Source organism: Platalea leucorodia, assembly GCF_965183815.1.
Source record: "Platalea leucorodia genome assembly, chromosome: 5".
NCBI classification, from domain to species: domain Eukaryota; kingdom Metazoa; phylum Chordata; class Aves; order Pelecaniformes; family Threskiornithidae; genus Platalea; species Platalea leucorodia.
The window spans coordinates 9,252,160-9,276,842 of NC_138827.1; the positions used below are offsets into that span (position 1 = coordinate 9,252,160).

Genomic DNA, 24,683 nt, shown 5'->3' on the forward strand with positions numbered 1-24,683 from the left:
ATATCAGCATCTTCAGTGGAACCAACATTAATGTGTGATTGAGATTTAATTTATTTCTCTCCATCTCTAGGCATTTTTACTCACTGATGCCAAGAGACAATTTGCTCAGACTATTTCAAGGATATTTTAAATATTTGCTGCTGCACACATATAAAACAGGAGGCCTTAGTACTCAGAACAGAAGTCAGATTGTTGCTGGTATTGGCTGCGTAGCTTTGCTGTGGTTTTGCTCAGTTCATCAGTGCTGGCCCTGTTTGTACCCTGTCTTGCTATGTTTATTTCTCAAGCTCTGGAGACTTCCTTCTGGGTGTTGCTGATTTCATGGAATGGAAGGTCCTTCTTGCTTAGCTCCTCTTAGTGCTTGTGTCTTGAGATGTAGTAACTGGCATGAGGAGTCAGGCTTAGCTGACTTGACTGGGAAGGTGTGATACTGGTTGGTTTTAAATGTGTTGCAAACACACTTGTTTCACAGTTAATGTCAGTGCTGTAAAGTAGCAAAATATTTGACTTCAGAGATACGAATAACATGTTTTTAATTATTTATACATCCGTATGTACACAAACATCATTACAGATGTTTCTGAGACTATAGCAGACAATTGACCATAGATTTTAATTATTTGAAGCCATGACTACAATGTCTTTAAATCCAAACTGTAACTGAAGGCTTCCCAATCTCCCAATGAGAGGTTTTTCCTGTTTGTTTGACCTTTTTTCAGTTTATTTTTAATTATGAGTAAAAAATCCACAGCAAAAGCAACCTCAAGTCTAAAAGGAATGTGAAGTTTATTTCCTAAAATAAAGGAGACCTAAAACGGGAACCATATCCTGGTGTCCTTTGCTGCAGTGCCACCCTACAGAGCACTGCCCTTGGAGAATTGGTTGGGGATCAGATTTATATGCGGGGAATGGAGCAGGGCATCAGCTCTCCCGTGCCCGGCCTCGCAGCACCCTCTGCTGTCCCCAGCCTGCTGCTGTCCCACAGCCACTGCCACTGCCAGGCCTCTGTAGGGACTCACCCTGCTGAAGGCAAAAAGAAAAAAAGAAGGCCACCTGATTTGGAGCAATAGACACGTTTCTTGAACGTCGTTTATCCTAGCAAACAGTGCTGCAGCCTAACAATGTATATCTCTGGGTGGCACTTCTTACCCAGAAGAGGTAGTAAGGGAAGGGAGTTTTCTGGCACGCAGAGGTGTCTCCTAAAGAGCTTAGATCTGTGAATATGTTCTAAATGAGCATATATTCTTAGTAACATTTTTTATGTTTCAGGGTAATTGGAACAGCCTAAGAATATTTGATAATGAGTCATGAACACATTTGAAATCTCTTAATGTACAGTGGTGAATTTTCTAGTTGAAATGAATGCTTCTTAAGCCATTAGCTCCAAGTAAATGGAGATTTCATGTCTCTCTTGTGTAACTGATGAGCATGTGCGTGTGCTGTTTTACAGATACTACCCCATGGGCCATCCGGTTTCCGTCCACCTGTACTTCCTTGCTGATCGTTTCCAAGGCTTCCTAATCAGACACCACGCAACCAATCTGGCTGTCAGTAAACTAGAAACTTTGGAAACGTGGGTGATGCCAAAGAAAGTCTTTAAGATCGCAAGTCCACCAAGTGATTTTGGAAGGTTACAGTTCTCAGAGGTAAGTATTCGTAGCCACCCATGTAGAATGTCACGAGCCTCTGGAGAGACTGCATACTTATTCAGCAGCCTTTGGAAACTGTATTTCCATGTAATTTTTAGGTGAGAGTGGCTCTCTAGCGTAATGCACATCCTCTTCATTGAAGGAGATACTGTTGCCAGTTCAGATCTGTGGTCAACCCTCACTTCTTATGTTACTCTGAGAGTCCTCACGCCCTCTTGTTTTAAGAGCAAACTGAAGGCATTTACTGTTGTAAAAGGGGCTCAGTAACTTAAAAGTTTTGTGGTTGCGATTGTTTTGAGTGCTGTGAGAGTTACCTGGGAAAAAAGCCATGTTTCTGCAGCTCCAGATGTGAACAGGGATGTGGTCAGCGTTCCTCTTAAGAGTATGCTGAAAAAACGCTCATAAAATTAGTGATAGTCAGGCACCGATGCCACATGTGAGCAAAATATTGATGTTGTAACACGAAAGAGAAAATTATCACAGCGGTGGCTGAGATTTCCCACAAATCCTGTTATTTCTTCTAGGAATTTGTCTTAGGATCTGACATAGAGTGTAAAAAATGTACCCTAAAATATATCAGGAAAGTTGACCACTAATAGAACCCAACATCTGTGTTCTGTTTTAAAGATACAACTGTCTGAGCAGTTAATTTCATGATTTTTCTTGTTAAGCCACAAATTTCAATTAAGGTATAAAATTGATTGAACAAATGTGTTCCAGTCATTATGGCCAAGTCCATAAATTACCATCTTGGGCAATTAAGAAATGCCTAGGTAGGATTCAGTGTTTTGGTGTGCATGGCAAATCCATGACACTAATGTGCCATTAAAGAGATGGATGGAAAGTGAGTTTCATTTATCAATGTGTCTGATGGTAGGCTTACCATTTCATGCAGTGATAAATGGTCATACAAGCTTTAATTCATGTGATTTGTAGGAGTATTTCTGCTGTTTATTTGGTACTTTTAATCTTACTTTCGGCCTGATGCCTGCTCTGGGTCCTTCTTTTGAAAGCAACGGGGCTGGGAGCAGGAAGAGTTTTTTATAATTGTATGATGAAAAGAAGTATGTTGATCTTAGTGTTCTAGAACTCAAATAAAAATCTTTAGAAAGACTACATCTGACTTCATCTCAGTTGTAGGGAGGAAACAAACCTGGAACCAGAATTTACTTGCTGGCCACTTGCCAGGTCCCCTCTTGCCCCCAGAACGAAACCTTTTTTCCCCAAATCCAGCCCTGCAGCAACCATGAGCCTGATTGACAGGTGTCTTGGAGCAGCAGTGCCCAGCGTCAGCCTCCCCTGGCCGGGGAAGCAGTGGCATGTCGGTGGCCTCTTCGCTGCACTGTGCCCACAGCTCTGTGGAGTGTGTCGCCCTGCAGGGAGGATCCCCGGATCCCACAGGACTAATGAGCTGCTCTTCATGGCCTCATAGACCACGGCTGGTCTGTAAGCAGCCCGGTAGGAACTGCTGCTGCAGTGAAGCCATGTGAGTGCAAAGCATGGCAAGGATTTAATCACTGGTGAGCTTTTTTCAGGCTAAGGAAACATTTTCTTCTATTTGAAACATACAAAAAGAGTTTTGGTGGCTGCTTACTTATTGTCATTATTTTTTCTCGCCTAAACTCTTTTAATTGTCCTCTCCTTTCATAGATGATTCATATTCTAAAAGACCAGGAGGTACAAAGTAAATAATTTAATCATTTCTTAATTGTTTATTTTACTTTCTGCCTTCCTTGGCCTGCAGGCATCTCTGCCTCTGAGCCAAATTATTCTCTCAGTTACCCTGCTATAAATCCAGCATTAACCTCTTCAGCTTCAGTGTGGCTGGAAAGCCTCTAATCTGCTACTGCTTATTAAAATGGCATTTCTTTGTCCAGCAAGCGTAAAACAAACTTAGCAGTTCAGCTAAGATGAGGGCATCAGTGTTCACAGGTTATGCACCAAAAAAAGAAACTTAAGATCTGTGCTTATTGGGACATAAAACTGCTGTTTTTTCAACAACTTTCACCCCATGATCTGGCAGAAATTTAAAACTGAATGGGGCCTTTTTAGCTGAGAGCTTTCTCCCCTGTCCCGGCTCACATGAACGGGACCGGCAGGAAGAGCACAAATGTGCTGCGTTGAATGTGCCCCTGGGTGTATTTGTGACCCTGGTGCACAACTGAAATTGCAGCGGAGACGATAGGATCTCTCCAGTCAGCCCTCTGCTCCTTTGCTTTGCTTCTCAGACTTTGCTTCCCAAGTAGCAGATTTCACCATGCACCATGTAAAGACAAGTGGAAAAAAAATCAGTCAGCTGGGCTGTCTGATGGCCAGTGGGGTTAATGATAGTGTTTCAATGGCACATGGCCCCTGCACTCAGTCTCGGGCTGAGTAAAAGGAAATAAACTTACAGGAAATCCAAGAGAGACGATTTCCAAGTATGAAACTCCCACACCTCCTAAAATTGGCTTGTGCACAGTGCACACAGTATGGATCCTACCAGCCTGGGTTCATGAAAACTTTTCCATGGAGGGCAGAAGATTGATCTGCTGTACAGTACTAAAAGTCTCAGCTCAGCGTATATCAGTTGAACACCAAGTTCGTTTCTGGTCTTGTTAAGACTTGTGATTCATCACGGAGAATAAAATAAACTAGGTGGCAGGCAATTAGCGTGCATTGTGTGAACCTAATGGTCCTGTTTGTGGTGAGCAATGAGACACAAACCCATAATCAAGGCATAATTTATCTTGGGAAAATTTTATCTTGGGACTGAACAGAGATAGAAACAGGAGCTTTAAGCCAATGAGAGAGTTCCAGCTTTCCAAACGTACCCTGTGCACAGTGCCTGCTCTTGAAGCTCAAAATCATGGTGATTAAAATAATGATGTGGAAAATGTCAGTTTCTGTGCCACATCCCTTCATAATTTATCAGATATTCATTACTGCTTGATTCCATCCCATACTTTGTGTATTCCATTTGAAAGTGAAAGCCTACTTACAATGTTTTAAGGGACTATGAAAAATATTATAGGACTCTAGTATCTCTTGGCCTGTAAAATCAGACATCTCAGTACTGGGAACTCAGCTGTGTAGAGTTCAAGGGAAGAGGTATAAACCTCTAACTAGTGCTTTAAGTAAAATTCCCTTTAAAATACTGTGCTTCTAAGACCAGCTTGTACTGTAAGCTGTGCAGCATGGGAAAGTATGTCCTCCAGCTGGAAACTGGACATAAAGAGCAGACCCTGTAAACAGCTGTGTGCAGCTCCCTGCCCTTCCCTTCCCTAAGGTGCCTGTGGTGCACGGCCCCAAGCGGTGTCAGCACCTCGCCTTGGACTGAGCCCCGGCTCTGGGGCGTGCAGGGTGTTGCAGGGTGCCCAGGTGCCTTGCCTTTGTGTTGCTGAGGGCCTGCTCTGTGGCAGTATTTTCTCCTTGTTGTTTTTGTGCTGTTGTTTTCGTGGACGTGCACACCCTGACACTAGTGTTGTGACAGGCTCTCATGGGAAGCGATTGCCACCGGCGTGAGAATTGTCCCTTCCTCCACCTCTTCTCCTGCTCTTTGGCCGTAACTTTTGGTTTACATTAGGGAACCCAATAACATGCCTGCACAAAGCTTAACAACCAGCCAACAGTTTTCTTATAATTTTTCCCCAAAAGCAACCTTCACTCTTCTATTATACTCTCATAAACCTGTGTGCATATGAACACATCTCAACATCTTTTGTGCAACCTGGTTGTTGAGCAATGTCACCTGGAGGTTGGAGCATGGGGATTGTAATTTTCTGATTTCTTTTCCCGAGAAACTGATTTCTTTTTCCTAGAGACTAAAGAGCGGGAAATAGTTGTATATCAGGGTTGAATGTTTATTTTTTGAGGATGATGCAAGATTTTTTTGAGGAGTTCTTTAGCAAGAAATATTGAAAGTGATGGAAAGAGCTTCCTTGTAGGGTTTTCTTTGCCCAGGAGGGTGTAGATTTGTTTCACATGTTGTGGCTTTATTATTTCCAGGTCTCTTGAGCTCTGGTAGGTGTGACGTGGCCACACTCAGTGAAGGCTGGCAGAGTAGATAATAAGATCTGGTCAGGAAATTTTCTTTCTCAGCTTATTTCCATACATATTCAGTCGGTCTTGTCAGGAGAGTACACACTGACAGCTCCTCGAGGCAGTCGATGCTTGGGTCTGATATCTGGGCTACGCTGTCTGGTTTGATTAGCTGGTGTGCTAGGTGAAATACCTCCAAAATACCAGCAATTCTGCTGTGTTGATTGCAGAGTAGTGGAAGGCTCATTTTGTCTCATATTCTGCAGTGTCATAGTCCAGTAGGAGGAATTCATATGATGACAGATGGATTTAGGATGGTAGGTTTTTATTCTACTGGCCTTGTAGCTTTTTGCTTTCAGTCCTCCTGTAATTTGTCTGCCAACCAGTGATTTATTTAGAAGGGATTGAGGATTGGACAGTTTCCAGTACAGGTATCAGTGGTAGTAGGCATCAGGTAATTGTTACATTTTACGGATTTGGGGAGATTTTGGCATTATATTGGAGCCACTTATCAAATGAGATGAAATCCAGAAGAAAAATCTCTGAAGCAAGTGAGCTACAATTATTTGTTATGCTTTCAGGAAAGCAGGTTCTGACCACACCCATGTGAGGTGAAGATTAGGGACAAGGACAGCTCTGTGTTCGGGAAATCTTCAATATCCACATATGCTGAAAGAGGGGATCCTGTCTGTGTGTGCATGGGCCTCCGGAGACCGCTTCAGGGAATCCCATGGTTTCTGTAGTATAGGGAACAAATCGACTCTTAGGTCATCTACGCTGTTTGTTTGGAGATAAAGGCCAAAAAAGACCTGAAGGACTATGAGGGGTTTCAGTACCAGGCTGGCCAAAACATCTGTATGTCTCTCCAAGGAATGACATCAGATGTCTGCTTGCCAAAAGGAGCCAAGGGGTTCTCCTGTTCTTCACTTCAAATGAGGTCCCTCAAATCTTTTTGTGTTTGGTATTTATCACTTTTGATTTGAGAGCATGGGATCAGGACCTCATGGGACAAGCGAGGTGGGCACTTCCTCCAAAGGCAAATATGCACCCTGCAGTACTGCAGTGCGCCAAGTTGCCTTCTTAAGAATTGATGGAGGTGGTTCACTCATGGTCAGCCTCATAAACGCATGCTAGATTTAGTGCCGGGATAGTAAAATGTCTTTCAGTTGGCCTAAGAACAACAGCTACTACATTTTCATGCTATCTGTTCAGAGGTGCTTATTTTCAGTAGTGTACAAGTGTTAATGACAACAGCTTCTAAGTTTATATCATCCCGTGGGTTATGGGTGAACCATTAAAATTCATCTAAAGAGCAGTGAAATATGAAAGCTGCTAGGAAAAAGAAAGGTCCATTAAATATTTACACTAGATTGTGAATCAGCTGCTTTACTGTTAGTTAGTGAATAAATAAAAAACAATCTCACTGTTATGACAGTTAGAAAAGAGTTTACCAGAAATAGCTTCCCACATCAGGCAGACAGGGAGTGCAAGGAGACAGCATCTCATGGATAGATTGTAGTAAAGGACCTGATGTGACTTGTCCTAAAGTCAGCAAAAGCCTCTTCCTTGCCCTTAGCAGTAACTGGGGAGGTCTCTACTGCAGTGTCCATCTCTCAAATGTATCGTACATTTTCACGACCCAGGAGATGATGGGTCATATTTTTTTCTATGTATAACCTGTGCTCAGGCTCGGTCCTTTATCGACTGCTTCCATGTGGAGGAAAAGGAGAACTGCTATAGCCTATTATGTCACTCTTAATGTAAAGAAAACCCTTATATCAATCAAATGTGGACAATCGAACCAAGCCTAAAAAAAAACCAAGCCTAGCATTCAAGGTTGTCTCACAATTTGTGTACACATGATGATCTTAGGTCGTGTTTCTGTCAGCCTCTATATGTATGCATAATTCATGTCATTAAATATGATTTGTGTGTCTTGAGAGCCCTTATTTGACGTAAGGGTCTCAGATACTTACAGAGATGATGGTAGCAGCAATGTGGTCTTCAATTTCAGATTGGCACCGAATGGGACGCCAAGGAAAGGCTCTTCCGGAATTTCGGAGGACTCATTGGGCCTACAGATGAGCCAGTTGGCATGCAGAAATGGGGAAAAGGCCCCAACGTCACCGTTACTGTCATTTGGGTGGATCCTGTTAATGTAATTGCAGCAACATATGATATTCTTATTGAATCCAGTGCCGAATTTACTCACTACAAACCACCTTTGAATTTGCCCCTGCGTCCTGGTGTCTGGACAATAAAAATTCTGCACCACTGGGTACAGGTAGCTGAAACCAAATTCCTTGTTACTCCTCTCACCTTCTCTAATCGGCAGCCTATCAAACAAGGTAAGTTTTATTATTTGGTAAACGAATGATACAGTTATTGTGTCTGTATTCACTGTAAATGCTGCTGTTAAAAATGAAGTAGCACTGTATTGGAAAAGGAGAAAAGAAAGGAATTTTATAGATACTAAATCAGAAGAAATTGTTGCACTAAGACAAGCGGAAGTGTCTGTATCCAGTCTGTAAAACACAGCCGCTTTGAACAAAAGGTTATTTATATCTTTAAAATATGCACCGTTCAGAATCCAGAGAACTTCAGGCTTTCAGTAATCTAACAACTATCATAAAAGCCATCATTTAGAAATAGAAAGAAAAATGGACCTTTCTCTGCTGCTTTTCACTCACATTTGCTCGTAAAGAGTTACAGATGTTTTAAACTGTTACCTTGACAAAGATAATGCATGTTTAACGATAAAAGCATTAATACACAAAATGCTGAGTTAGACAAAATTACCCTAGGCCAGAGCTCACCTGACATATTGTCAGGTCCAGGGATTCACTCTTGCCTGATACCTGCCAAAACTTGCTCAGTATATGCCAAGCAGTTGTGTTATAGAAATATCTATGGATACGGCGATCCCAGTAAGCACACTATCAGACCCACGCTGACATTTTTTAGAAAGAAACCATTTTCTTCCCTGCCACAGCAGCCCTGAACCATCCAAATATAGAGGTCATTCTTGGGCTGCCAGTGTCTACAGGCTCCCAGCAGCAGTTTGCACTGGCACGGGCATTGTTCGAGTGCTTGGGTCTTCAGCCAGTGCCAACGACACTGGGCTGGGAGAAGAGAGAATGTTTTGTAGCCCCACCTGTTTTCATACTCAGTAAGATGAAAACAAGTTTGTTGCTATGAATATCTTTACCATTCTTCTTAACGTGCTCAAGTGCTTCCATCTGCCCAGTATTAATATTCATAACCTTAGACATCTTAAAGTTGCTAGATACATGAATGATCCTATTAAGTTTTCAGAAGTTCTTCTTCCTTACAAGGCAGCAAATAAACTGAGTCAGGCATTTACCTTCCAGCATAACGTGCTGCTTCTGTAATGCAAACACCACCAGACAACTGCTGAGAGCTAATGCAGCCCTTATCTTGCTCAACAGGAGCTTGATTCTACACATTTCTCAGCAGAAGAGCTAACTTACTGATTTCTTCTTCTAACATTTGGTGGCATCGTTTCTTAAGCAGAAGCTAAACCACCAACAACCTGCTGCTGTTACTAGCTAATAGGCAATGACAAAATGTGAAGAAATGCCATTTGTAGAAGGCATACATTTTTAAAGTTTGAGACAACCTGTTTCTAAATGCAGCTGTTACTGACTCGTCTCCTGGAAATTAATGAATTCCACGTTCTTTGCTAATTTAACAGTTAAGGCATAAATTGGATGGAAAATGTGGCACGTAGCTAGCAACTTGCTGCTTTTCCCTATAACGCGAGAGCCCTGTGGACAGTTAAGTGTGTCTCAGACTTCATGGTGTAAAGGCAAAACTCCCTTTAGTCCAAACTCTGAATCTGGAATAATTGCACTGAAATTATGGAGTTAATCCTTATTGCCCATTGATGCACTGGGAGGAGATCTGGCTCGTATTTTTTGTTTAAGAGCCCTGTTCATTCATATGGTAACTAGAATCTTCTATAGGAATGAAATATAAAGCTTGAGAACAATATTATCTAGGAAAAAAGCCTCAGGAGTGATTTGCTGCTGATGATGTGATGTATAATCTCCAGATGTCTGAGGCATGAAGGTAAAGAAGAAAATTAATTACAGGGGCAGATAGCGACACTCCACCGTAGTTAGAATTGTATTTACAATGCAAATTCCTGTTGTTTGGGTTTTTTAAGGTTTTCTGTCTCAGTAACACTATTGTGCTCTGTGCAGGCAATTGTCATTTAGCTTTGATTTCCAGCTTTTGTCAGTTTGTCACCACTTTATTATTTAAACATATTTTTCTCTGCCAAATAAACGCATTGTGAGAGTATGACAGAAGAACTAGAACTTCTAAAAGAACAGTTTCTGTTACTGTTGTAAACAATGCGAACGCTGCCAAAAGTCTTCTAAAATGAAGGGACAGTATTATTGTCTTAACACTGAAAATAAAACATACATCAGACTTAGCTAGGTGTTGTCAGCAGAAGAGGGGAATATGTTTTATTAGGGATTTCTTTAAAATGTTGTTTTTCCAACCATCCTCCCTCACCTCCGCTGTCCCCCTCTTCCCCCCCAAAAAAACTAGAGGAAAAGAAAAGCTATAGCTCTTGTCAGAAAGATTACCCTGGAAAGTAATTTGCTACTGTAGAAGCTTTTTGAATGACTGATACATTTCATACCACTTTGCATGTCATTTGCTTGGTAATGATTTGGCCCCCTCTGTCTCATATACTCCAGATACAGAAACTGAAGTCCACGTAGTTACATACATAAAAATCTGTCCATGGTCTTATGTGTAATTTGTCTGTGTCATTCTAAAAAGCGTTTGCACAAATCTGGCAGCAGAGCAGCAGCCACTAAAATCTTCTATCTTGAGAGCACGAACACGGCAACAATCACTGTATTTCCTAAAATACTTACCTACACATCACTTCGGCACAGACCACAACAAGGCAAAGTTCCTTTCAGTTTCCCAGCATCATGAAGGGAGACTGTTGCTCCTCTTTTGAACAATCAAAGGGAAACGTGTTCGTTTCTGTATCATGACTCTCAAAATTCATGATTACAATTAAAAATAAAAAAATTAATCATGGGACAGGGGCCAGCAAAGATGTTTTGTTTAACAGTTTATAAAAACAGCCTATGCAGGTAGTTTATTCATTTGCTATTCCCATTTATTTATTAATTTTGGCCTAAAGTCTGTGCATGCAAGTGAAACCATAAAGGGAAATCAAGAACAGGTGTTTTCTTTGATATTGTGTCCAGATGTGCATAACTGACAATGTAAATTGTTTTAAAAACAGATTCATTGACCTTTTCAAAACCTGCATCTATGAGTTAAAGAGATCAGTTCTTACATGGAATTACTGAGTATGCTGGGAGGTTTGGGGTGTTTCCACTGTAAATGAGGCTCCCAAAGCCATTTCAGTGGAAAATCTAGAATCTGATGTTACTTATTCTTTCTTGCTCCTCTTCCCCCTCCAGTCATCCAAATCTGTATCTATTTTCTCTCGTGTGAGCTGTGTCACTGATCAGCTCTGCCTTCAGCAGATCCTCTGGCTCGAGAGTGCCTTCAGGTGTTTGCCTGGTTGGAGAAAGAAGAAAAGGAAAGGAAAATTAAGTGAATTTGTGAGATAAATCATTGGGAGAAATCAGGTTCACTTGCTCCACTGGTATCTCCTTCCCTCTACGTCCTGCACAGCCAGATTCTGTTTTATTCTTCTTCTAAATGGCGATTTTGAGTTTCTCACCATATGGCTGTGTGTGTTAAAGCCAAGTACTCTGTGCTTACTGTAAGGACACAGGAGGGCTGCCAAGGACCAGCAGGACGCCCCAGGATTAAATTGTGCCAAGACAGAGAGGGAATGTAACATGTGGAGCAGACAAAACAGGGAGATGATTGCTAGCAGTGATAATAGACAGGAATGGGGGTTTCTTGCTGTCCGCTTTAGGCAGCCTGAATTTAAGTGCAGTTCGGAGGCTCGAAGCCAGATGTCCAGGTCCCCTGTGTAGGAACTGGAGAGGCAGAGCCAAACAAAGGTATAATTCAGAGCGTTTAGCCAGTAGTTCACAGACTATAATCCAAGCTACCAAGTAGACTTCAATTCCTAAGAAAACAGCGAATTCAGTAGAGGTTGGCTCTGCATCCCCATCATCCCACTTTCCCACCCTTCCATGCTCTACAAAGTCCGTGTGAAGCAATCATGCCAAGTGTGATCGCACATGTCTCCCAGGGGCACTGAGAGGGGCAGAGAACAAGCCAAAGCAATTTCATTTTTAAATTTGAGTTTATATTCATGGCAGAGTTTCCACAGCGATCTCCCAGCTGGAGTGACGATAATGAGTTGTCATGCGTTTAATGTATAGTACCTGTTTCGTTAAAGCGAAACAGGTTATTGTGAGCCGGTGGGCAGATTTGCTTCTGGGGCAGAAAAAGCCCCAAACCTCAAGCTGATACCAAACACTAGGTTGAAAATAAATAAATAAATGGATAAATAAAACCCTTCTTCCTTCAAACAAGGAGGGCAGTGAAGAAGATCATCCTCCTTCTTCACCTTAAGAGAGACCTTTCATGTTCAGTTCCTCGCTTGATCGTGTGCCGCGGACATGGGCCTTCTGATCTCTGCTGCCCGCAACGGGACAGGGAGCCTTCAGCGCCAGCTCCTGGTCCCTGTGCCCTCTCACTGCAGCCACCTCTTTCAAAGGCTTGACGGCATTAGCAGACGTACTGCGATGCACACATGCATCTCAAAGGCCTTTTAACCTAATCCATATTTATAGATCATCTTAATTAAGTATATACACTGGGAAACCTTTGTTTTGCCGTTGGTTGTTTGCAGTGACTCAATCAATTCTAATTGCATCTATACGGATTATAAAGTGGGTGGCAACTTGTGTCAGAACTGCTGTGATTTCTTTAAATTAACCAGAGGTAACATGACATGTTCTTGATAAATGCTGTAATAGCAGCAGGCGAGTGCATGGCTACAGAAAAGTAGACATGCCCTGGAATCGTCATTCTGAGAAAAACCCTGAAGACAGGGATTTGCTTCGAAATTTAGTTCAGATCCAGTTGACAAGGAGTCGATTAGCTTCACTGTGAGCAAATGCAGCACTGTCTTGTTTGCTGCAAGAGAAAACAAACAAAATGTCAATAAAAAATTACCTCTTTGCCAGAGGGTTTCAACACAATTCAAGTAAAGAAATAAAGCTGTACATTCTGTGTTGCTTTAAAAAAACCACAGGTCTAGCGCCTTAATGTGTACCAAGGTAACCACATTTTTCATTCCTTAGCCCACTCTCTGTCTAAACTCATTTGCTTTTGCTGCAAAATGAAGAACAAACCCACACAAAAATGCTGAAATCCCAACCTATGTGGCTGACTACAGGCTGTGTATTTAGTCCAAAGAAGTTATACTAAGAAAAGTCAGTTGAGAAATGAAGTGCCCTCCCAGACTGAAGAGCGAACAAAAATGGAGGACAAAAATAACTCTTTTTTTTAAAGCTATAGTTAGAGTCAATGGAATATATTTTGCATTGATGTGTCCTCCTGAAGTGAAAGGGCTATTTGGATGTGTTTGCTGGCCAAAAAAATCTGGCTTAATGTCTGCAATTCAACTAATTTTGAATTGGTTCCTCTAACTACAGATTTAAATGTCTAAACACACATCTCATAGGGACAAGCCTCTTCGTTATTTTTTCGTGAGCAAGGACTGAAGTGTTAGTGCTTTAAAAGCATGCCCAGTAACTCCAGCTTCCTTTTATACAGTATTTCAGGGCTTAGGATCCACACTGTCCCTCTCCTGTCCCAGCCCAGTGAGTTATAGAGTCACGATTATCTTTCTTTTGTTTTTCCTTTAATGCAAAGAGGAATATCCCACATCTGCCATAGCTTGGATGAGCAGCATCCTCCTTACTTTGTCATGTGAACTTTTTAACAAAGACTTGGAGGCTTCAGGAGAGGGTTTCTGGGTTGAATCCTCAGCATTTCCTATTGATTAGTACACATAGCTCTGCACTCAGACTGCTGTTACCCATCTCTTTCTTTATAGGACACGCAGACACCTCACTTGGGCTGTTCATTCTGCTGTGGGGCCAAGCAGTGCCCTGCCAGTACCGTGTCAGGGTTTCATCATGCATCTTGCATCAGAGAAGCACATTTTCACTGTGGGCAGTGGTAGCCCTTAGCACACTGAAAAACGTAGTGGTTTATTCCCTTTAGTACTATCCTCAGCAGTCTTTTCCTGTCTGCTGATATTTGTGTGTGGCTTTTCAAAAAACTTTATCTTCAGACCCATTAAACACTATTACTGTTGTACCTGCCAGCAAGCCCTTGCAGTGCAGCCAGTTCTGGGGCAGAGCACAGCAGTCACTTAGCGGTGCAGACTGAAACAGCGGTGTGCTGGTGTGGGAAGCACAGCATATCCGACACAATTACAGCAATAGCAGAGTGGAGAAATTTAAATTTGATGAAGATGCTGAGGTTATCACCGTTATTTTAGCAAAAGCAGCCCATTGATCTTAAACAACAAGGGTCACAGACTCAGAGAAAAAGATGATCTCCTGCTGCATCGCCAGCACTGGCTCCTGCAGTTTCTGTAGGTTTCATTCCTTCCAGTCCTGATAATACACCAAGTCCTGAAGAGTAGAACAAGTGCGAGGCTGAGCCAGAGAGAAGAGCAAGTTCCATTTCATCCTGTTATTTGTCTGAAAAAAGGTCTTTCTTGTTCCATGCACTAAACACATGCACAACAGGCTTTAATTCAACAAGCTCTCTGAATTGCCTGTTTCAATCAGATGATCCTGCTAGTAATGCCAACTCTTATTTGTTTGGGGATTTTTACTTAGAATGTTCCTGTTTAATTAATATGTTGACAAACATTCTTCCATATTTAATTGCTTCCAAAGGAGGAAATTTAATCATGTGTACTTGTTCTGTTTCTTAAACTACAGTGCTCTGGCAGAGCACACTTCTGACACATGTGCATGGAATAAGCTCATTTTGACTAGAGGTTATTGTGGATATCTACCATTTAAAATAAAAAGAGGGGTTTAGATGAACGCAGGAACAATTAAGTGATGTATAATGGTGATGGGGATGTGCCGAACTAATTTAATTGGGGATTTGAAGTAATGGACTTGCACAGCATTTGACATTAAAGACTTTGCAAATGTAACAGCGAAGCTCCAATTAAATGTCCCTTTTCCTTCTAAATAAATGTACTGATTTATTGCCAGCGCCTGAGATACTGTCCTCTGCATGGAAGAAAGGACTCAGTGTCAGGCTGCGGTGCAGGCAGCAAGGACATGTGGAAGGAATTGTAGCCATGAACATGTAATTCCTGGCCTCTAAATGCTATCTGAGCGCGGTGGCTTTCCTAGCCTGGAGCGCCCTGAATGGGCCCATTTTGTGTTCTAGACAGTGTGTATGTTGGCAGAGCTAAACATATCCTCAGTGCTGCCGGAGCGAGGATGCTAGGGAAGTCGGCTCAGCTGAGAACAGGAAGAAATGGTTGAAAATGTACTCCCACGAGGCATGCAGTGAACATTTTGGAGGGTCCCATTCTGATTTTATGAGCAGCACCTTGGTCCACTCTCGGACCTTAAGAAGTCAGCCAGCCGTGGAGGAGGGCAGTCTGACCCGCAGTGTCCAATTCAAGGTCTTTGAGGGCATTATCACAGCCTGACAATGATTTTTACTGCAATATTACAGATTCGGGGCAATGTACTGCATTGTGCTGAGGTAGAAGAGTTACTGTAAGGAAAGCAACCACAATGCAAAGAAAAGTGTCATTAGGAAATGGTTGTGATCCATTATTTTGCCCAAGAGCTTGAAATGTAATTGTCATTAGAGAATACTTTCCCAGCGAGACTGGAGCACTTCCAGGAATGATGCTGGGGCTACATGTATTTCATTATGGGTCCGGTCTGTCCAAGGCTATGGTGATGTCCTTCCAGTGCCGGGAATGGCACCACCTGGTTTTTGGAGGTAAATTGAGCTAACAAATGTTATGGCTTTTCCACAGCAGGGCAAGTTTCATCAGTTTAGGAAAAAAAACAGGCTCAGATCTTGGGTCGTCCTCCTAGACAAATCAATGATAGCACTTGAAAGTCTGACAAGGGTCGGCAGCCTTCCCACACCAAGCGTCCTTGAACTGTTTCTTATTTCAAAGCACAGCCTTCCCTGGGTGCCCCTGGTAACTTCAGCTGCACGGCGCTTATCTCCCAGGCTTCTTCTGCAGTGAAAGAGGCAAAATTGACTTCTCCTGAATGCAAAATGGGTTTCTCCTGAGAAGGAGCTGCATGTTGATCAGGCTCCAGTTACAAACAGGAGCTCGTAGCTGGGATGCCCTTGAGGCTGGGGATGCCGGTTGTACGTGATGATAATAAGGACAATGCTGCTTTGAGTCCCAGGGCTTCGCCCTGCTAACGCAGGGCCTGCAGGGTTAGCATCACAGTGAGTGAAGCTCGTAGTGGGGAGCATGAGGAGCTGAAGAGCTGAGCACGGCCAGTCATCCTCAGGCTGCAGCGTGTCCTCAGTGCTGGGGAAATGGACTATAGCACACCAATAACTTTTGTCTTTTGGGTTTCGTTTTCTTTTTTAATGCACTAACTTTTGGGCTTATTTTTGCATTTCCAGAGGAAGCCATGAAGTATCACAGCGGGCCTCCAAAGAACGCGTACATGGAGCAGAGCTTCCAGGGCTTGAACCCCGTCCTGAACATCCCCATCAGTGCTGCCCGTGTGGACCAGGCCAAGAGGAATGCGGGGCTCGTGGGCGCCCGGCTGGAAGCCTGGGTGGACTCTCTGGTCAGCAGTGTCTGGTCAGCCGTGGACATCTGCAGCACCGGCCCCACCGCCTGCCCGGTCATGCAGGCCTGCGCTCAGACAGCCTGGAGCTCCCTGAGCCCGGACCCCAAATCTGAGCTGGGCCCCGTCAAACCCGACGGTCGCTTGAGGTAGCATCCGGTACGCTCTCCTCCGGCATAGGTTTTTAAAAGGGAATTTAACCTTGATCATATGTGAATCTCGCACCAGATTTCAGAAACCTAAGGGAACATTATACTTTTTTGTTACTTATTGCAATATAAATCATAAAAAAAAAAAAAAAAAGTTCTGACAAGGCCTCTGGCACTGCCCTCTCCATCAGCTCTGTCAGGAGCAGCTTCGGTTGTCCTGCAGCCTGTGCTGTCCCGTGGGGCCCCGGCTGTACCGCACGCCGCTGCAGCCACCGCCTCCGCAGGTTTCGAAACAGTAGCAGCAAGCCATGGAGAGGACAGTGAAGGGGCAGCTGCTAAAAGTGTTTTTTAAAAATAAATTTGTCTGTACCTCTGCTGTTTCATAGGCTTTCATTATTTTGCTACCATGAATAAATCACAGCAAAATTCCCTTCTAGTTAGGCTTCCTGGGGAGGTTGGTTACTGCAGGCTAGGGCCTGTATGGCTGCATTACTTCACAGAACGTGAAATAATTATGGTACACCCTCATTCTTCTTTTTTTTTTAATAATACAAAGTAATTCTGGACTCAGCTAATGTCTGTTGTTATCCTAGTTAGAGAAAATGAGTAAAAGCAGAAACTTTCAGATTCTTTTCAGAGATTTTTTAGACTAATTTCATGATAAACTCTAAATGGAACCAGTGGTTTGCTATATTAGTCTTTTATGTCTTACGCAGTCAGGTTCAGGGTCTGGGTACTACGAGCATTAGTTTAAAGGACAAAGAAGCATTTTGGATTTCAGCCCTTTCAAATCTGCAGGTTTTTTTCTAAGCCCACCAGCACCTAAGCATTTTCGCAGTACAGCAAGTGTGTATGTGTAGGTTGGGGGTGGGTTGTGATGTGCCTGCTCACACCCTTTGCTGACTTTTGCTCGTGAGCTGAGCTGAGTTTTTTTCTCAGGCAGTGGAATTGTGCGGAACCAGGAAAATGGTAGAATTGGGACCTAAATCTGCAACAACACATTTCTTTGCTGATTTGAGTAGCGGCTAGTAAGTCTTAACACTAATTCCCTCCCTTGATCTCAGATCTGCCAGCTCTTCATGAAGAAAGGTCCTTTGAGGCTTGTGCAGGGCACCTGGAAGGCTGTGCAGGACATGGGTTCCTGACCGAAGCCACGAGCTGAACGTGAAGGAGAGCAATGCCATGTTTCTCAGTGCTTTTACTTTATTCTGTCAACAAACTCTACCCTTGCCTGTCTCCAGAATTTCTAGCAGGCTGCATCCTGTTTTAAATGTTTTGCATCATTTTAAGCTGCATTTTCTACATGAAAAAAAATTCATTTACATTCCAAGAACTTTTTAAAATATAGGTTTTATGTGCAAATCCATCTCCAACTAATGCCTTTTACATTAGCATAAAACATGCACTTTGTTGTTGTTGCTGTGGTAATCTCTTGTTAACAACATAACCCAAAAAAGCTGTTAAAAGCTGTTGGGTTAATTAGGAAAAAAATCCTGTTGATGTAATAAAGTAAGGTATCTGTTTACCCTTCTGTGGGTATGGCTAACTTTCCGCTGAGGAGAGTTAAGCATCCACATCAGGAGGGAAACAGACCCCTAAAAATCATTCCGTAATCACATCTCACAGAAAGGTTGAATTCCCTTTTAAACAACAGCTGCAAGATGACCATAACACACAGATCCCAGTGGCTTGTAGTATCTCTCTCCGTAGTATTGGTTTAAAGCTACTTGCAGTTTGCTTTGGACTTGAAATTCCGGTGTCAGCTGTGCTGGCATTAAGGCAGAGCATTGAAATGTTTATCTGGCACAAAAATGGATGCATAGAAGGAACAATTTAGGTATTTATTATTTATGTTTTAGTCAATGACTAATTAGTAGGTGCTGCTGTTGCAGCTTGAAGATTATGTTATCTTACTAACTGAAGCTGCCTTTATTAAGAAAAGGCCTTCCTCCCCTCACACCTCCCTTTCTTTTTTTGTCTTGATTTTGACAGGCACGAGAGCCGTAGTTTTAGGAAAGCTTGTAGCAACGAGAGCTGGTTGAAATATTTCAGTTAAGATAATGTTCCAGCTTTTCAACTGGCTCTAGAGGCAAGCATGCTTAAAAGCAGGGTTGCCAACAGGTTTATATAATAGAAACAGAGTGTTATTACTTTTTCAGTAGGGTTTTTTTAACAGTGCTTGTTTTTAATCTAACATTCCTTCATGAAGTTCAAGTTTTCTGGGGACCTCCGATCCTCACTGTGAAATCCAGGGCTTTAGTCACACTGATCCAATGACAACCGCATGGTTCAAGCCCTGCAGATTAAATGAAGAACATGATATTTAGGGCACACAATAAAATTCATTAACAATCTTAGTCGGTGATTGTTCTCAATGAGACTACCAGGGTAGTCGCAAAATCTTCGGTCTGTCTTGCACATAAGCCTATGTATAAGGGTGCGCCCACATACACATGCATGCAAATAACTTGGTTTTTAAATTTGATACTTTTTTTTATTCTTAAGCAGGAATGTTTTTAAGTGCTTTGTTGGTAAGTTTTCATTATTAACTAGACCAAGCAGAAGGTGGCAACAATCCTGTCTTTTGTGGTTAGAAGAAAATCTGCCACTTTCCTCATTTAAAATGTAAGGTGCAAATTATTTTGTTTTAGTACAAAAAAGGGAAAGAAAACAAATGGTTGCTGATAATACCTATTTACCTTATATGCTAGGTTTAAAATATCTCAAAACAAAATATATATTCGTTTATTTTCTGAAAGGCAAAAAGCATCTACACAAAGAAGTTTTGCAGCGAGCTGGCAATCTCAGTGCTGCTGTTAAAACACATGATGTAAAACTGAAGAGGCTGGTCCTGCAGTCCTTTCTCAGGCAAAACTTCCATGGAGTGCTGATGCTGAGTAAGGACTTCAGAGTCAAGTCCAGCATAAGTAAAAGGTGTGACAGTACGCTATGAGTAAATACTGTCTGTGTTAGAAGTGTTTGGAACATCTTCTGGGAGCAGTGTCAAGCTTTGGACTTAAACGACAACCTCCTCTATAACAATTAATATGCAGACACAGATACATAAGTGATATACGGGACACTGTGTCTGAGTTACAAAGTGCTGTAGTTGTGAAGAAAAACCATGGAAAGCATGATCCCTTTGCATCGGGGATCAGAGCTTGCTCCAAGCTGATGCTGTGATAGTGCTGCCAAGACCGACATCCTGCTTAGTGGCTTTTCAGGTTCTGAAATGGCAGGCACTTGGAGCCTGTGATGAGTATTATCTACTGTTAGAAGAGAATAACTTCACAGATCTTACATTTGGTGAAAAGGAGAATTCAGAGCAGGGACCCACAATTTGTACAAAACAAGCAAGTTATGCATCTTCATTTGAATGTGCAAGTGTTATTTTCCAATCACACTGGCTAGTGCTTGCTGAATAGGACTCCAGCTGAAGGCCAGTTTTGATCAAAATCCCTTTCTGTGGGAGAGGGGTGTATTTCCATATGCACACGTTTGTCTTCAGTGTGTAATGCTTTGCTCGTTTAAATTCCCTGCCCATTCTGCACGATAGCCATGTAACACTTCTGTGATCAATCAGTATTACACAGAAAGGGAATGTGGCAAAATGCAGAACATCTACATATGTGATTTAATGAATTATGTCCAAAGTCAATCTTAGCATTATGCAAACCTGTTTATATGGTAATGTTAAACCTTGAGGCTAATAGAAATAGTTCAAATGACAGTTTATTTTCAGATTTGTCCAATTCTTTCTTTGATGACGTTTGGACATTGAGTAGTAATATTTGTATTTTCATTTTCTGATATTCAGGGTTTTTTTAGAATTGAAATTATGTCTTCATTTTTTGTGCTCCCGGCAAGCAGAGAATTTTAACAATTCCTTCATGATAGCAAGTGTTGTACAGGGAAGTCCATCTGTATCTCTGTTGTTAAGCCTTCATTATTGCTAAGCCTAGAGATACAGGAATGTGCATTCATGTGTTACAAATCGACTTTCCTAGGTATTGGCTTCAGCGCACAATGCATGTACAGTTGTTTAACAGCATATTAACAATGATCCTGCACACCTTCAGAAGGACCAACTAATGTGTATTCATCTTCTGCCCATCTCCTACAGCACTAATTGCGATACTAATGAAGTTTCCATCACTCTTAGCTACGATTATAGTGAACAGAGTAGGGAAGTCAGTGAATCAGAACTGGGATATTCTAAACCTGACCAAAGGGAGCAATGAAGGGTAAAGAACATGCTGAAACTTTGCAAAAGTTTGACACAATTGTGATGCAACAAAACTTTGAACAAACTGGGCGCCTTCTGCACAGCAAGGCTAAGAAATGCTGATACCGTGAGATCTCAGCTTTGACTGCCCAGATAAAAAGAAAACAAGATCCAGATTTTTATTGTGGCCAGGCAATGAGGACCAACTTTCTGTTGATTTCTCTAGTTCTGTTTCATCACAGCTGTCAGAGACCTGCCAGCTTGCCTCCGGCTGTCACACCCTCCTCATTGTCTTCCCAGATCCCAAAGCTTCAGGAGTTGACCACATGAAACCTTGGCCAACTCCACCGCTTTCCATTGAGCAGGAAGTTTTGTACTTGTGTGAGCCAAATCCCTTAGGCTTCTTCAAAAACCCTAGCTGCAGATCAGTAAAGTTTGCTTTTCAGAGCAGCCTTGAGTCAACTCAGTACTAACACATGTGAAGGAGTTGGTAGAAGTGATAGCAATTATCTTTTCCTGATTGTCAGGCATGGGTATTTAATATATGTAATAGTAGGTTTGGTTATTTCAGCAACAGAGTAAGACCGACCTGGTAGAAAGTGGCTAGTGGCATTTCCCACTGGCCTTTGCTTCAGTCTGGTTGTGAAAAGGTAATGATCCATATGTGCTTTTATTTCAACCGTTCAAGGCCTCTGAGATAGTCCTAAGGATTTGTAGGACATGACATTAAACCCATATTAACGGACAATTGAAAACATCATGTAAAAAAGTCTTTCCAGACCAAACCCTCAGGCTTCTGCCAAGACAGCTCCAGGGCTGATGCCCGCAGAGAGGGTAGGAGTGACGGAGCGTTGGAGGGGACAGGGCACTGCCCTTTTAGGGGCCCAGCAGGAGTTACTGAGAGCAGGAATGCCTGCCTGCAGCGCCCTTGCTGAGGGCAATCGCTGCTGCAGCCAGGCACAGAGGAGCCAAACAAATGTGAATTAGGGTTAAGGGCAGTGAGGAAGAATTTGTAGGGAAATACCTTGTTTCCTGCAGACTCTTCAAGAGCGAGCAAATATTCTGATTTGTAACTCCCTTCGAAGGCGTAGAGTAGAGGAGACTGACCTTTGAAAACCTTCACCACCACCATCACAGTAAGGGAAAGAAGAAACAGGCTGAGAGCATTTAAAACTGAGGCAACAAGATCTTACAGCCTGTGTTACCCAGGACCATGGTAGCATTAGGCTGTCTGCAGTTAAGTGTGGTGTTGGCAGCGATTAACCCTCATGATGTGATGCTGCAGGTACCATGTTGATTTTGCTCCTTTATACTAACCGTAGCGCGTAGATCACTCTCTGCTCTTTGCTTCTGCCTTGGTTACCTTCTTTTGCTCATGGGTGCTATCACAGCGGCTACCTCACTGTGTCTGCAAACACGTTTACCTGATAACAACAAAAAAAGGTACCAGAAATCTCCTTGAACTGAATGTACAATCTATGCAAATTCTCTTTCTACTTTGTTAAAACCTAGAAGTATTACTTGTAACCTTGCCAAATAAACAGCAAGATCTGTACAGGTGCCTCTGATAACAGAGTGACAATTCTAGGCGCGGTTCATTGCGCTGCATTTGTATATTGTAACGACTTGACTTGTCTTTGGTTCTGTTGTAATTAACACCCTCAACTGAGAAGATAGCAATCTCTTGCTAGAGGAGCACCTTCAGTTTGCTGGGAATATTCTGGAGGAGGATGTCTATGGCATTTCATTTTATTTTCCTGCTTACATCCAAAAGAAGGCACAGACCTGCTGGCCAAAATTAGGATGTTGTTTCAGATTTTCCTTGGGTGAATCCTATCAGCTGTGGATCACTCGGTGTCTGTTCCCATTGTGGCATCCAGTGTGTTGCCCCTTAAAGAAAGCCTTACTTTCATCCTTTCTAAATGTGGCCTTAAACTGTGTTAGGAAGTTAGGTGTTGTCTGTGTCTTGCTCACTTTTTGTTTGTTGTGGAAGGAATAAAAGGCACCTTGAGATTTCTATTACAGCTCAGTTGTGTTGCTGTCAGCTTACACTTCACAAATACAATAGAAATTGCTTACAAATGCAGTCTTTAAGGGAAGAAAATGACCTTCCCTTTGGGCAAAAGGAAGGCTCAAGCGTTCATACAAACCCTAGGAAATTATGAGCTCTGTCTTCTGCAGCTCACTGTAGATAAGGAAGGTTGATTTAATTACCTACAAAGTACAAACTTAATAACTTTTATCTTCAGACTATAACAGGACAGACTGCTCTCAGATGCACAAGACAAATTCTGGAGTAATTTCATTCATTTTGGCATGATGTAGTAGCATTCCTTTCAGATTTGTACTGGTAGCTGGGAGAAGGTATATCCCATTAATGGTATGGTCTTAAAATCTGAAGAACATCATCACTTGGGGCCAGATTTTGAGTGATGGTTGGGAATCTAACAGTACACTTAGGAGACAGAGAAGTCTGGCTGTATCATCAGTGTCATACACGCATTTCAAAAAAATCTGGCTTTTGGAGCTTCATCCAAAGGTTCTCAAAGTCAGCAGAAACCAAGGGTTTCTGCTAAGGCTTGTATCTCTTGGGTTGCTTTGATACTTTTCTCCATGGAGAACTGTCGTGTTTCACTAGCACCAATATTCCCGGCAGGCTGCAGTGCTTTTAGGAATCCCAAATCCTATCCTGTTTTGGTATTCAGATGCGGATACAACCCAAAGGCGACTGAAAAGGGTTTACATAGAAAACAAGATTTGTGAAACAAAAAGAATTAATTCTAGTTAATGAAATGATTTTTCTGACTTTGTCATTTTGGTTTTGTTTTGGGTTGATTGGATTTTTGTATTGCCTGACATAATCCATAATAAGTTATTCCTATTCTGTCATTTTCAAAGACTGGTGGTAATATAGTTTTAAGAAATAACTATTTTGTTATAGATCATTATATGCGTAAAACTGTACAGAAATATTTTGTAAGCTATTGAATAAGAAAAAAGAAAACCATGTATATACAGCAAAGTTTAAAAAAAAAAATTGGAAATTCAAATGGAACACACTGAAAGATGTAGATATTTTGCTATTTATTTAAAGGAGTATTTTATGAGATATTGAAATGTCTTAAATTGACCGGTAATCAAAGTTCAAAGTCAGAATGCTTTTCTTGTAGTAGAATGTGATTTTCAGCAATTATTGCACTACCCGTTTTTGCACCCTTTTGTCTTTCATTTAGCAGAAAACAATGTGCCTTAGCTGTATTCTTTGTCAATGGGAGTTTGGTTTTTTTGTCCGACAAAGCAAATTTTTTTGCAGAAAAAGAAATGGATGTATTAAATACTGTATTATACCAAAAACACTGCAGTTGTATATAAATGCTTTCTGTCATACTGTGTTTTCAGATGCAGAATTTTAAAATAAAAAAAAAAAAAAGGCTGTCTTTAGGAATAGGTGTGCACCTCGTATTATTTTCAGCCCCACTAATGTAAGTCTTTATTTAAAAGCGCTTTGCTGCTTGGTGATATTTAGGAGGAAAAATGGGACCAAGCACTACCGATCTCTGATCCCAATGCCAATGCCAATACGCTGCCCGGTCAGTCGTTTTTCAGGCTCCGTTTCCCGGCCGTAGCAATTGTGGGGGAAACGTTCACGGACACCTTTCGGAAATCAGTTTTTGCTGGTCAAGATGACCGCCCGCAGGCGCGCAGTGCTAATTGCAGCCTGAGGGGGTGCCACCCCCAGCAGCAGTGCTGGGAGATGGGTCGGACTCCGCAGGGCTCCCGGAGCTGCCTGCACCACGGGATCCAGAGACACATCCAAGCTTTTTGGGCCAAGTTG

General features: G+C 42.1%; 1 protein-coding gene across 2 annotated transcripts in view; it reads left to right on the forward strand.

The window, feature by feature from the left end:
- The window catches only part of XYLT1 (xylosyltransferase 1), a gene marked incomplete at its 5' end in the record, with an annotated part of 209,410 nt that extends 185,276 nt beyond the window's left edge, over positions 1 to 24,134 (forward strand). The window contains 4 exons of one of the 2 annotated variants that reach the window (XM_082313143.1): positions 1,451 to 1,646; positions 7,684 to 8,017; positions 16,305 to 16,633; positions 17,688 to 24,134. In XM_082313143.1, the coding sequence (XP_082169269.1) occupies positions 1,451 to 1,646; positions 7,684 to 8,017; positions 16,305 to 16,627 (853 nt within the window). In that variant the 3' untranslated portion in view covers positions 16,628 to 16,633; positions 17,688 to 24,134. Of the gene's footprint in view, positions 1 to 1,450; positions 1,647 to 7,683; positions 8,018 to 16,304; positions 16,717 to 17,687 lie in introns of those variants that run through there. The other variant, XM_082313142.1, reaches the window with a different exon arrangement.
- Between the last annotated feature and the right edge of the window lie 549 nt (positions 24,135 to 24,683).